The sequence below is a fragment of the Cyprinus carpio genome, chromosome B1, assembly GCF_018340385.1.
Source record: "Cyprinus carpio isolate SPL01 chromosome B1, ASM1834038v1, whole genome shotgun sequence".
NCBI classification, from domain to species: domain Eukaryota; kingdom Metazoa; phylum Chordata; class Actinopteri; order Cypriniformes; family Cyprinidae; genus Cyprinus; species Cyprinus carpio.
In genome coordinates, this window is record NC_056597.1 from 35,149,526 (window position 1) to 35,162,776 (window position 13,251).

A 13,251-nucleotide genomic window follows, 5' to 3' on the forward strand; every position below is an offset into this window, starting at 1 on the left:
TTGTTGATCCTGGAACAACATTCCAATCAACCAATCAGAACTGAGATATAACTTTTCAGGAAATATCTGTTTTAGGCTTACGATCAGGGTTAGGTGCTTCTACACTCTTGTTAATCAGCTATCATTTCAAATTGATTTTAGGAATAAATAATGGGTAGGGCTAGGTTTAGGGGTAGGGATTGGGTTAAGTCTATATTTTTGGACAATAATTTTGATACAGGATCATCAAAAGATGTTGATCCAGGAACATGTCTTACTTGGCAAAATCACGGCGACCCTGTAGCCTTGGATTATGCTGCGGTTGGCTTGCAATGCTCTATAGATGTGAAGGCCCATCCTACCAGAGGAATGACCTCCTTGGTGTGGTCCAGTGGGATTTCTATTGGGGAGAATTGTGTGGCCACCGGCTGGTTGTTGCCATCTACCTTCATTAGATTTTACAATTTGGATGTCCCTGCCCTGCAGACGCAGATCTTTTCTGCTTAAACTACCCATTCCCCCTTTGGTTGAAAGGGCCATCTTAATAGACCTCAGGTTATTACTCTGGTCTCTTTTGTGGCTTAAGCTTACAGGGCCCTCTAGTGAATGCTTCTGAGTTGGGTTTGTAGAACAGGCTTAATTCTGCATCTGCTCATAGCATGGCACTGCTGGATTCATTCCCCATAGCATCAATAAAGCTGACGCAGTGAGAGTTCCTGTTTGATATAGAACACGCTGGCTACTAACATAACCTTGGTTCAATAAGATAAGGAAACGAGTGTTGCATGATGTGCTGTGTCATGCTATAAGCTGCATATGAATCATTGGCTGTCTCTACAGTCAAATGATTCTGATGAGATGGCGTTCCGGGCCGACTTATATAGCAATCGGCTCCGCCCATTCTGGAGGCCTCAAACACCATTGGTTTGTGCAGCTACACAAACGTTAACAAATCAGGCTTCAGTATAAACAGGAGTTTCCCCATAGTGTCAATAAAGCTGACACAACAGTAGTTCCTGTTCAGTAGGGAACATCTACTTCTTCCAGGACCAAAAACACACGAATATCAATTAATACCCATCCTGCTGGACTGGAGGAAATCTCTCCATAAAGCAGATACACAAGAAATTAAACCAAAAATCCTGTGATTATACTGTCAATTGACCATTTTATTAAAACAGAAAGCTTCACAGACACTCAATATTAAGAGTAAAAGTGTGTATTGTTGCAGTCTGGGGCACTTCTGATTGTCACCTCAACACTTCAGACTGACAAATGAGAAACATGATAACAGTAGAATACGGTCATACTAACATAGAGGTGCTATAATGAAGCAAGACATTTACACAGCAAAGGTTAAGTGAGCAGCATTACCCTTTCACATGAAAGCAGTAAACACTTTAAAAGCATGTGAAAGCAAGAGAAGGATGAACCCTATTTCTCGCAAATCCCTTTTTTCTTCTGTGAGCATGGTAGATCATTCCAGTTGTTCAGGATGAGATCTGAAGGCATCAGTTCAATACAGTCCTCATTTTCACCTTGATTGTTATCCGGCTGACCTCTGGTCCAAAACCTGAATAAAAATGTGTCAGATTTTTAATGATTCAGAACCCCTAAAGTTTTCTCAAAGCTTTCATCCATTAAGCAACTATATGGGGAAAGTCACAACCTAATTCAGTAATCAACAACACTCGCAGGAGCACAAGAGTTTCAAAAGTAAATGAAAAAACCGCAGAAGCAGAAGTGAAAATTCAAGAGAGGAGAATATTCTTTAAATAGAATGTATTTGTGAGAATTGCCTTTCATGGCCATGCTGGTTGTGTTTGTGAAAGAGCTGTGAATTCAGCAAATCTTCTCGCTGATGGTCTTATTTTTCTAATATGAATAACTAACTAAAATAAATAAATTCACAGTGGTTTTCTGTCAGTGTTTTAGTACTTACCCTCTATTTAGTGGTGAATTATCCACCCATTTCATGATGCCCTCGTTCTCTCTGTCAGACAAACCAATCCACACTCTCTCCTTGATGTATGAAGACATGTGCCTCTGTGTGTGAATGAAAACAGGAGTAAGTGTGATTCCTCTCATTCAGTAATAGACACAAAAACTCACCTGCTTCTCTTCAGTGTTGATAATGACCAGATCAGCTCCACGCTCCCTGCAGTACTGTCTGCTGTCAGACCAGCTCTTCAACTCAGTGGACATGAACAAGCCATCTGGACCCCACAGATATCCTAAAGACAAACACAAACTTTTAAAGCTGGAGGAGGCAGTTTCTGCACAACTAACATCACAACTTCCCTAACTGTGAACAGGAGTCATCATTCGTCATGAGCACTCTGAATGGTCTGCAGTGGGAGTATATACAGAATGAATATATATATATATATATATATATATATATATATATATATATATATATATATATATATATAAAAACACACACACACACACACACACACACACACCAACACACACCAACACACACTCACACTGTACAAACCCCTTTCATTATTGACTGCTATCAGGCTGTGAAGAGACTCTCAACCAGTATAACAAACAATGTTTATGACGAATATTGCCTACCATAGCTTTGAAAATTGTATATATATAAAAGATTTTTAAAAAGGTAAAATTTAAAGGGATAGTTCACCCAAAAATCAAAATTATGTCATTAATGACTCACCCTCATGTCGTTCCAAACCCGTGAGACCTCCGTTCATCTTCGGAACACAGTATAAGATATTTTAGATTTAGTCCGAGAGCTTTCTGTCCCTCCATTGAGAATGTATGTACGGTATACTGTCCACGTCCAGAAAGGTAACAAAAACATCTTCAAAGTAGTCCATGTGACATCAGAGGGTCCGTTAGAATTTTTTGAAGCATCGAAAATACATTTTGGTCCAAAAATATCAAAAACTACGACTTTATTCAGCATTGACTTCTCTCCCGGGTCTGTTACGAGCGTGTTCACAACACTGCAGTTTAGTGATATCCGGTTCACGAACGAATCACTCGATGTAACCGGATCTTCTTGAACCAGTTCACCAAATCGAACTGAATCGTTTGAAACGGTTCACATCAACAATAAGCATTAATCCACAAATGACTTAAGCTGTTAACTTTTTTAACATGGTTGACACTCCCTCTGAGTTCAAATAAACCAGTATCCCGGAGTAATTAATTTACTCAAACAGTACACTGACTGAACCGAGCCAGATAACGAACGAAACATTGACTCGTTCTCGAGTCAAGAACCGTTTCTGTCGGACGCGTCCGGTTCGAGAACCGAGGAGCTGATGATACTGCGCATGCGTGATTCAGACTGACACACAGCGCGTCTGAACTGAACTGGTTCTTTTGGTGATTGATTCTGAACCGATTCTGTGCTAATGTTATGAGCGCGGGTAAACCGAAGGCTTGAATCAAAGGGCAATCATCGCCAATGAAGTCATTACGTCGAGCGCAAAAGAACTGGTGAACCGTTTTCGGCAACCGGTTTATTGAATCAAACTGTCCGAAAGAACCGGTTCGCGGAGAAGAACAGAACTTCCCATCACTACTGGTGATCCGAAAACCGATGCAACCGGTTCTTGACTCGAGAACGAGTCAATGTTTCGTTCGTTATCTGGCTCGGTTCAGTCAGTGTACTGTTTGAGTAAATGAATTACTCCGGGATATTGGTTTATTTGAATGATTCAGTTCGATTTGGTGAACTGGTTCAAGAAGATCCGGTTACATCGAGTGATTCGTTCGCGAACCGGATATCACTAAACTGCAGTGTTGTGAACGCGCTCATAACAGACCCGGGAGAGAAGTCAATGCTAAATAAAGTCGTAGTTTTTTGATATTTTTGGACCAAAATGTATTTTCGATGCTTCAAAAAAATTCTAACGGACCCTCTGATGTCACATGGACTACTTTGAAGATGTTTTTATTACCTTTCTGGACGTGGACAGTATACCGTACATACATTCTCAATGGAGGGACAGAAAGCTCTCTGACTTAATCTAAAATATCTTATACTGTGTTCCGAAGATGAACGGAGGTCTTACAGGTTTGGAACGACATGAGGGTGAGTCATTAATGACATAATTTTGATTTTTGGGTGAACTATCCCTTTAAATATTTCCACAAAAAATTATTTGTACGAACCTTGCTTAGAAGCAGCCTGAAAATGCTGCAGTATGATGGCAGCAATCAGAAGAAGACAAATGATCCCAAGACACACAGTGATCGGCACCAAAATTTGCCTTCCTCCTGTCAGACAGGAAGAATAGACACGAAATATTGATTAATAATTACCGTACAGTGTTGGTGCCAATAGCCTCGCTGTTAGTTTGCTGATAGTGCAACTGCGCTCATGGAGACCCAAGTTCGAATCCCGGCTTGTGGTTCTTTGCCGATCCTGTTCCCTATCTCTTTACCCAATGCTTTCCTGTCTACTCTACACTGTCCTTTCCAAATAAAGGCATAAAAAACCCATAAATAAATCTTAAAAAAAAAAATTAAATACCTTACAGTAAATTACCAAAACAAGAAAATAAGCTGTGAAAGTAAATAATAACAATGTTCTTAGAAAACGACTGAAATTCTAACAGTGCTCACTACCTGATAGCTTACTGACATCAGCAAAGATTCTGCTTACTGTGATTTCGAGCTGTTCCTTCATCTTGCCAGAGCGTTTGAGGTCCAGCTGTCTCCCAAACATTTCTGTGTTCAGCATTTTCAAAAGAGTACTCTGATTCCATTTTTGGTTCTTGTGTCTTGGAGTATTTCTTTACAGATGAGCTGTGGTCTTTCGAATGATGATTACTTTAGTTCATTAAATTAGTGCTAAATTTCCACAGGAAGAAGTGATTTCATTTGACACAGACCTTCAATGTAAATATAGACTTTAAGTCTGACACTCTACTCACACTTGTTTTGAAGCTACGTTACTGTGGTATCGTGACCTTACCTTTAACTCTGAGCTGAAATCTGGCTTAAGGAAGTTTAGAAGGTCATATTCTTTCCAGATCAGAAACAAACAAACAAACAAAAAAACAAACGTGTCTACCTGTAATTTGTCAGCAGTTATAGTTGCTAAATGTTGTGAAATTAGAGAAAAATAGATTTATAATGCTGATATGCGAGACAAACTGAAATATAATGCTGAAATATTAAATTTCCTATTAGTGTACTGTACATATTCTCCAATAGCCACTCCACTGATTATTAATCCCAGTGTGAGAATTAACTTTTGCGCCCTCTAGTGTATGAACTTTCTGGTACTTTCTGACATTACTTTATTGGAGGTTCTCTTATTTGACACAATAATTGCATCTTAAATGGTAAACTGTGCATCCTTGTTTTGTTTCCTTACTTCCTCTCCTCAAAATAATAGCTTCTAAGCATGAGGAAATGATGCCTTGTGAATCAAAAAGCTCTGAAGTTTCCCTTCAGTGTGACACGATAACGTTCAAAGCAAAGTCCCTTTATGTCATTTCACTCTTTGATCATCTTTGAAATGCCTGTTGGGCGTTAAAGCTTACGATTAAATTTCATATTTGAAGTCACCAATGAAATCTGACAACTGTGTAATACATTTTGTTTCTTTTTCTCAAATAGTCTTAAAAATTAAAAAGACCAGCCAGTGCACATGTGCAGACCATGATTCTCAGGTCACTTTTATTTATTATATTTATTTCATTCATTTAAAAACAAATGCAACAACCTCATTTAACATGAATAAAAAGGAGCAGAAAGAAGTAAAAAACTTATAATGTCTGCCCCCTATCAACACAAAATCATTTACAGTTCCAGTTCATTTAAGCTGTCGCAGCCGTCTCTTTCTCTAAGACATCAAAACACAAAATTACATCAATAAAGTTGATCTGCTGCTCCGCAGTGTTATATTTCTGCAACAGTGATAATTTAACATACTTCTTAAACACATAAATGGACTTAGAAGTTTTAATTTTACAGTCAAGACTGTTCCCCAAACTGATTCCTTTGATTGTGACACATTTTTCCTTTACAGCCGATTGGAACCTGGGTTTTGTAAAAACCTCAGTACTTTTTAGTTCATATCTACTTTTCCTCTTGGTGAATCTGTTTTGCAAATTGTTTGGTAAACTTTCCAGATGAGCTTTATACTGTACATGGTTTTTAGAAGGTTATACTCTACTAATTCATTAAATTTCAGAGTTTTTAGTTGTATGAATAAAGAATTCGTTGGATCTCTGTATCCACTTCCACTGGTAACTCTAATCGCTCTTTTCTGTAAGAGTAAAATTGGATTAATGTATGTTTTACAGGCACTTCCCCACACTTCAATACAATAGGTCGGATATGGAATAATCAATATACAACAAAAACAATGCATTCTTATTTAGCAAATCTTTAACTTTATGCAGCACACCTATTATTTGGGATACCTTTATTTTAATATTACCAATATGTGATTTCCATGTCAAATGTTTGTCAATTATAATGCCTAGAAACTTAATCTCATGTGCCCTTTCAATTTCTAATCCATTGATAAACAATGACATTTCGACACATTATTTTATTTTTTTTACTACAAAATATCATAAATTTGGTTTTGCTAATATTTAGGGACAATCTATTGGCAGTGAACCACTTCATAATTTTCTGAAATTCATTCTCTACGATTTGTAGGATATCTTTTATATTTTTTCCTGAATAGAATAAAGTGGTGTCATCCGCAAGCAGAATCCACCTAAGTAACTGAGACACAGACACAATGTTATTTACATATAGAAGAAAAAGTATTGGTCCTTGGACCGATCCTTGTGGTACCCCACAAGTTATGTTACAATTATTAGAATTTATGTTGTCAATTTCAACAAACTGACTTCTGTTTTTTAAATAGCTGGTAACCCATTGGTGTGCCAAACCTCTGATACCATATTTATTTAATTTATGTAACAATATCTTGTGGTCCAGCGTATCAAACGCTTTTTGAAGATCCACAAAGATGCTTACTAAATAGTGCTTTTTATTTATAGCATAGGTAATTTCTTCAGTTAGTTTCATAATTGCTGTAGCATTTGAGTGATTAGGACGAAACCCATATTGGCTGTTACTTAAAATCTTAAATTAATTTAGAAATTTATTCAGTCTAATGGCAAATAACTTCTCCAGAATTTTAGAGAACTGTGGAAGTAATGATATTGGTCTATAATTAGAAAATTCAGATTTATTTCCTTTTTTAAACAGTGGAATTACTTTGGCTATTTTCATGCAGTCTGGAAATATCCCTGAAGTAAATGACAAATTACAGATAATTATAGCATTATAGCAGATACTATACTCATACTGCATCTGCTATAATGCTATGGGAACACAGTACAATCATGTCATGCTGTGGTAGAGGAACGACTGTAAGTATCATAACTGGTATCATCTGGTAGAATGGTTATATATATGATATATATGGTGATTTCAGGGAGGAGTCGGGATGGAGATGCACTTACGCACAATCGTCCCCTGACTGGGATTTATAAAGGGATTTTTGTGCAGGTTCTGGCATACGCATGGTATTATAAATCTGAAATTTTTTGTGCATATGCAAAATCTAGCTTTTGTGCATGATGTACACTGTTAGGATGAAATGTAAGGAGAGTTTTATAAATGAGACCCCTGGTCTGTTAGCGTTCAGGAGGCGTGGCTTTGGATGGCAATTTCAGTGCTTTCAGTGCTTTTAGGCTAACGTTAGCATTTTCCAAGATTTCCCAGTGCACCTTTTAACTTCACTCTGTGTCAATGCAACGGAAGACAGAATAAAAGAGGCAGCGCTGAAAGGGGGCAGAGCTACATAAGGTGTATAATGTGAAAGCAGGGCAATGTAATTTGTTGATGTGCTGGCCAACACGAGAGCATCTTCTGAATATCTGGTGTACACTGATTTTTTGCGGTGCTGAAATGCTCCTTTCATCTGATTGGTCAAATCGCTCTGCCTTCAGTATGGTCTTTTCATTCTTTCAGGCAGAATAAGAGTCAGCACGAGTGCGGCAATATATTGTCTTTAACCACCACTCACTGTTAATTAACATAATATTTGAATCAGATGTTGCTGGGCACAGAATTCGTGCTGCTGTGACTTGCAAGTGACCCCTTTAATGTGAGTTACAGTATGCTGACAGATTATTCCTAGGTTAAAGTATTATTTGAATATTGTCCCATTGATAAATACAGTGCAAATAGTTCTGTCTCTTTGGATAAAAGTGAAGCTGAAATAAAAATCAATAATTTACAACAGTTTCATGGTAATATGCCCTTTTATTTAAGTCAAAAGGCACTAGGTAGGTGTGTGTGACATTAATAAACAATTGTGAAAATTAATAAAGTTAAATTTATGAAATAAATTAGAAATGAAGTTTCAATTTATGAATGTAAGCATGTGTAGCCAACTCAGGGTTTAGGGCAAATAAAATCCCTATGTTTCATTAGTTTTATTACATACTAAATTGGTAGATGTTTCTCTTCTTAGTCTTCGTTGTAGCATTGAATAGACTGAACATGAGCAATACTCATGTTACTGTTTTAGCACCATATTTGTTTCTTTTAGTTTTTCTGTGTTTTGGTTAGTATATTTAAAGAAGCAGTTTTTGTGTGTGTGTGTGTGTGTGTGTGTGTGTGTGAATCTGTCTGGAATCATTTTCCAAGCCATGAGAGGCCTCCGACAGACGTTTTGAAGTAAAGAGGGAGAAGTGAAAAATTTTTATGTGGTATTTATTTTTATTTTTTTTTAAGTCGCAAAGATGCTGATCCTTCTGTTCTTCAGAAACTCATATCGCAAATCAAGGAGCTGTTGTAGGCAGAGGTACGCACACACAAAAAACTGCATCTTTAAATATCCTAACTAAAACACAGTAAACTAGAAGGAACAAATATGGTGCTAAAATAGTGTGTGGCCACTATTCTACATTTGACTTGCTGTTTTCCAAGACATAATCATTTTTATTTGGCACCAGCTGCAGTTAATGTTGACTTTTTATCATTGAAGAACCTGTATTCAGTTCATGCTGCAGGAGTGTGGTGGGTTGCATGGTCTGTATTGACCAATGGATGGAGATCTCAAGGCAGTGATATTTTTCTAAAACATTGCAGTTTTGTTTGCATGTTTTGTGAAGATTGAATAAAGTTCTTACAGTTTATATTTTCCATTGTACCTATTGACGTACACTCCTGCATGCAGACACCCAACTGTGCAAATTCATTTTTAGATTTAAAACCCTGTCCTGAACCTGGAGAACCATGTTCTGCAGAGTTCATCTCCAACCAGTTCCAGCACACTTGCTTGGACATTGCTACTGATCCTGAAGACCTCTCTTAGCTTAGGTTTGTTTATTTGGGATTGCTAAACTTTGCAGGACACTGGCCTTCAGTCACTCACAGTTACAGAGGCCTCTCCAGAACCCTTGGCACTGATAGTATTTGACTGTTGGATGGAATCTGTTGATAAAATAAATAATAACAACAATTGTAGCGTCTGCTTAGGATCACTGATGATTGTTTAGGCTTTATGTCATAGAGACTCTTTTAGACTTTTGACATTTGCATATAAATTACAGACATGGCTTCACATTCTACATATATGATTTTGCTTAGTTTAGTAGTCCCCCCCCCCCCACCTCAAATTCCAGAAGATCTTAAACAGATCAACTGTCTGGTTTCCCTATTGGACATTCCAAGAAGCCAGTCACACTCAGTACCTAGCTAGCGAACAACCCTGATGCTCACAATAATGCTCATACATACAAACATGTTCTTTATTTAGACTATAATTAATTGGTAACAAATGTATCTGGTATATGTTTGTATGTTTCCCTTTTATATTAGCCTAGTTACCATTGGTTATTTGTATTAGTTAAGCTCTAAATGCTTATATTCAGGTGTATGACTGTATCTCTGGTTTATTATCTTCTAGATGCTTCTTTCTTGGTATCAAAATTATCTGCTTTTTATTCCTCAAACAAGGATGTACACTATGTGATTAGCTAATGAAACAGACAGAAGCAGGTATATTAGGCTGTGGTCACTTTAAGATCTAATACACCAATCCACTGTAATTAAACACATTCGTGCTTATCAACTGTTGATATTCTATTTCTATGATGCAAAACGAATCATACCTATAATACATCCACAATCAGAAATACAATAACTGCTTTTGGTTCAATAATATACCATAACCATTTATAATGTACTGACGCTTTTCTGATGTCATTTGTCACTTACGTGCTTTGTAACAATAGCATACAATGGTGGAGGGAGGCGAGACATGAGTGCGAGTAATTAAAAATGCTCCAACTACTTTAAAGCCGACATCTGTGCACATTTTGGCTTTTATGAACAACTTGGTAAGCACGACCTGGAAAAGACATGCTAATTATTTACAAAATTGTATACGTGTGAAGTAAAAGAAAAAATTGGGGATGCAGTGCATCATCAATGCATCGTGATATCGAATTGAACTGGATCGATGACATGATAATCGTAATTGAACCGAACCGTGAGACCAGTGTAGGTTCACACCCCTAGTTCTCTTAAGACCTAACCAACTGTACTTATTAACTGTTGATGTTCACTTAAGAGTTAACTGACCATGTTTAATAGTTACTTTCGGCACAAACTCACCTTTTCTGTTTGTGTAAGATAATAGTTGTCTTTGTTGAAGTTCCACACAGTCGGCTGCTGGCTGCCATCCACTCGGATCGTCATCGTCTAACTGCCTTTTGTCTTTCACTTGAATCCTGTACTCCGCTACGGCCTGAAACACCATGATGGTGGCCTGGGATGGAGGAGACAAGTTTGAATGGATGTGTAGGCTTCACCTGTTTGGTCTTAAATTGTTTATCTTCTTTTCTTAAATGTTGCATATTGAACATGTGGACAGATGTGCATGCTGGATGTAGAATACAAACCTGAGTCGTGCCATATCCTCCATTATACACAGCAAAAATCCAGAGTGAAATTAACTCTGCTGGGAGTACATGTAAGACCACACTCAAGAGTGTGAAAGTGTTATAATAGGAGTGTTAAATTAACACTGAAGCGGAGTTAAAGTTAATGAGATAATTAAGTGATTAACTGAGTGATGACTGACCATTATTGACGAGACCTGATGTTAACAAGCAGAATCAACAAAGACGAAAATCACATTTTTTTATGTCACCATTATAGTGGTCAGTGTTTGCTTTAGTTGTGCTCTTGACCCTTATGTTTTTAAAGTTAGATTTGGTTTGGCTGTTATAACTCATTTGTAATAGAGAGACTAGCAAAAATAAAAACATGATCATGTACTATTAGTTATGTTTTTACATAATAATTATTTGACCTGCATCACCAAACTTATTTAAAGTCTAAACATTAGAAAACAAAATACTAAAAGTAGCATTGAAAACAAAAATAGAATAGTAAGAATAAAGGAAATTACTAAGACAATTCAGATAATAATTTATTCATGCCGCAGTGCATCATGGGAGCCATGGATGAATTTTGATAGGTGGCACCCAGAATGCACTGCAAAATGCTTTTTTGATTGTCACCGTCGTTGAGGTTCACAGGTTGATTCTTGATATTTGCATGTCTAAATGAAAGACTCTTTTGAAAGATTTTTGAACAAACAACTTTTAAGAAATTCCACAGATTGTATTTAAAATGCTGGTAATCCTATGCTGAAGAATCATTCAGCTGCAACAATCAACAATGTAAGTTTAACTCAGTGATTCAGGAAAAACAATATTTTTTGTTTGCCCGTCTGTTTTGAAACTCCGTTACAACAGCCAAGCAAAATCTGACTTTAAAATTTTAAGGTTCAAGAGCCCAACTAAAGCAAACATTGGCCACTATAATGGTGACATTAAAATAGTGATTTTCGTCTTTGTTGATTCTGCTCGTTAAAATCAGGTCTCATCAATAATGGTCAATCATCACTCAATTAATCACTTAATAATCTCATTAACTTTAACTCTGATTCAGTGTTAATTTATTAACACAAGGTTCTTTGTGGAACCTAAAATGGTTCTTCTATCTCACAACTACAAAAATCATAATTAATAACACTCATTATTAATTGCTTATTACTGCCTCTGGTTGTTGAGCCAGTTTACTGCATTCTGAAAGTCTTGAGCTTTTATGAGAGCCAAAAGTGCATAGGCCGAAGCCTCTGAGTTTGCTTACTTGCTTTGCTAAAGCTTAACATTTCCACCCTGTTGCCATAAAATATGCCGGAAGTGATTAGAATACAGTGTTTTCAAAATATGTAAGTTTAAATATACTAAATTCTCTTCAACAACCAGACTAACTATTTAGCTAGTCACAGTTTATAGTAAGATAATATGCTAAATGAAGCTCAATATGTGCACCCTGTCGTTGTTCCAAAATGTCCATCCTGTCAGCCACTTAGACTCGATAGAGTGAACATACACATGACAGGGTGGACATAGCATTCATTTGTAGTTAACATTGATGAAAAAATATGAATGTGATTGACGAGGTAATTATTTTATTATTATTATTATTATTATTACATAATTTTTTTAATAACCCTGTTTAGGAAAGGGACATCATTCCTTTCAGAAAATATAATTTGCATCTTAATTTTGCAACGAAAATGTATTTAACAGTAATATATATGTCCATGACAGGGTGGACGGACGTACAGTATCTCACAGAAGTGAGTACACCCCTCACATTTGTAAAAATATTTTATTATATCTTTTCATATGACATCACTGAAGAAATTACACTTTGCTACAATGTAAAGTAGTGAGTGTACAGCTTGTATAACAATGTAAATTTGCTGTCCCCTCAAAATAACTAAACACACAGTCATTAATGTCTAAACCGCTGGCCACAAAGTGAGTACACCCCTAAGTGAAAATGTCCAAATTGGGCCGAAAAAGCCATTTTCTCTCCCCGGTGTCATCTCAGGTGTGAATGGGGAGCAGGTGTGTTAAATTTGGTGTTATCACTCTCACTGTCTCATACTGGTCACTGGAAGTTCAACATAGCACCTCATGGCAAAGAACTCTCTGACAAGCTGAAAAAAAGAATTGTTGCTCTACATAGGCTATAAGAAGAATGCCAAAACCATGAAACTGAGCTGCAGCACAGTGGCCAAGACCATACAGCGGTTTAACAGGACAGGTTCCACTCAGAAAAGGCCTCGCTATGGTCGACTAAGGAAGTCAAGTGCATGTGCTCAGCGTCATATCCAGAGGTTGTGTATGGGAAATAGAAGTATGAGTGCTGCCAGCA

General features: G+C 37.0%; 2 protein-coding genes across 2 annotated transcripts in view; both read right to left on the minus strand.

Annotated features, from left to right (window-relative positions):
* Positions 1 to 13,251, minus strand: part of LOC109063851 (CD209 antigen-like protein D) — a 108,356-nt gene that overhangs the window by 77,912 nt on the left and 17,193 nt on the right. The gene's annotated exons all lie outside the window — the stretch shown is intronic.
* LOC109050455 (CD209 antigen-like protein E) lies at positions 1,120 to 2,278 on the minus strand. The gene is made up of 3 exons (XM_019068066.2): positions 2,092 to 2,278; positions 1,922 to 2,025; positions 1,120 to 1,552 (listed from the first exon to the last, which is right to left on the minus strand). Exons 1-3 carry the CDS (start codon positions 2,182 to 2,184, stop codon positions 1,414 to 1,416), a joined length of 336 nt encoding a protein of 111 aa, XP_018923611.1. The 5' UTR covers positions 2,185 to 2,278; the 3' UTR covers positions 1,120 to 1,413.

Excerpts from the sequence above, each read along its gene's own strand:
- LOC109050455 (XM_019068066.2), bottom strand. The coding sequence starts at position 2,184 with ATGTCCACTGAGTTGAAGAGCTGGTCTGACAGCAGACAGTACTGCAGG. Across the intron at positions 2,026-2,091 it reads TCAACACTGAAGAGAAGCAG|AGGCACATGTCTTCATACAT; the intron begins GTGAGTTTTTGT and ends ATTCACACACAG. Across the intron at positions 1,553-1,921 it reads AATTCACCACTAAATAGAGG|GTTTTGGACCAGAGGTCAGC; the intron begins GTAAGTACTAAA and ends ATTTTTATTCAG.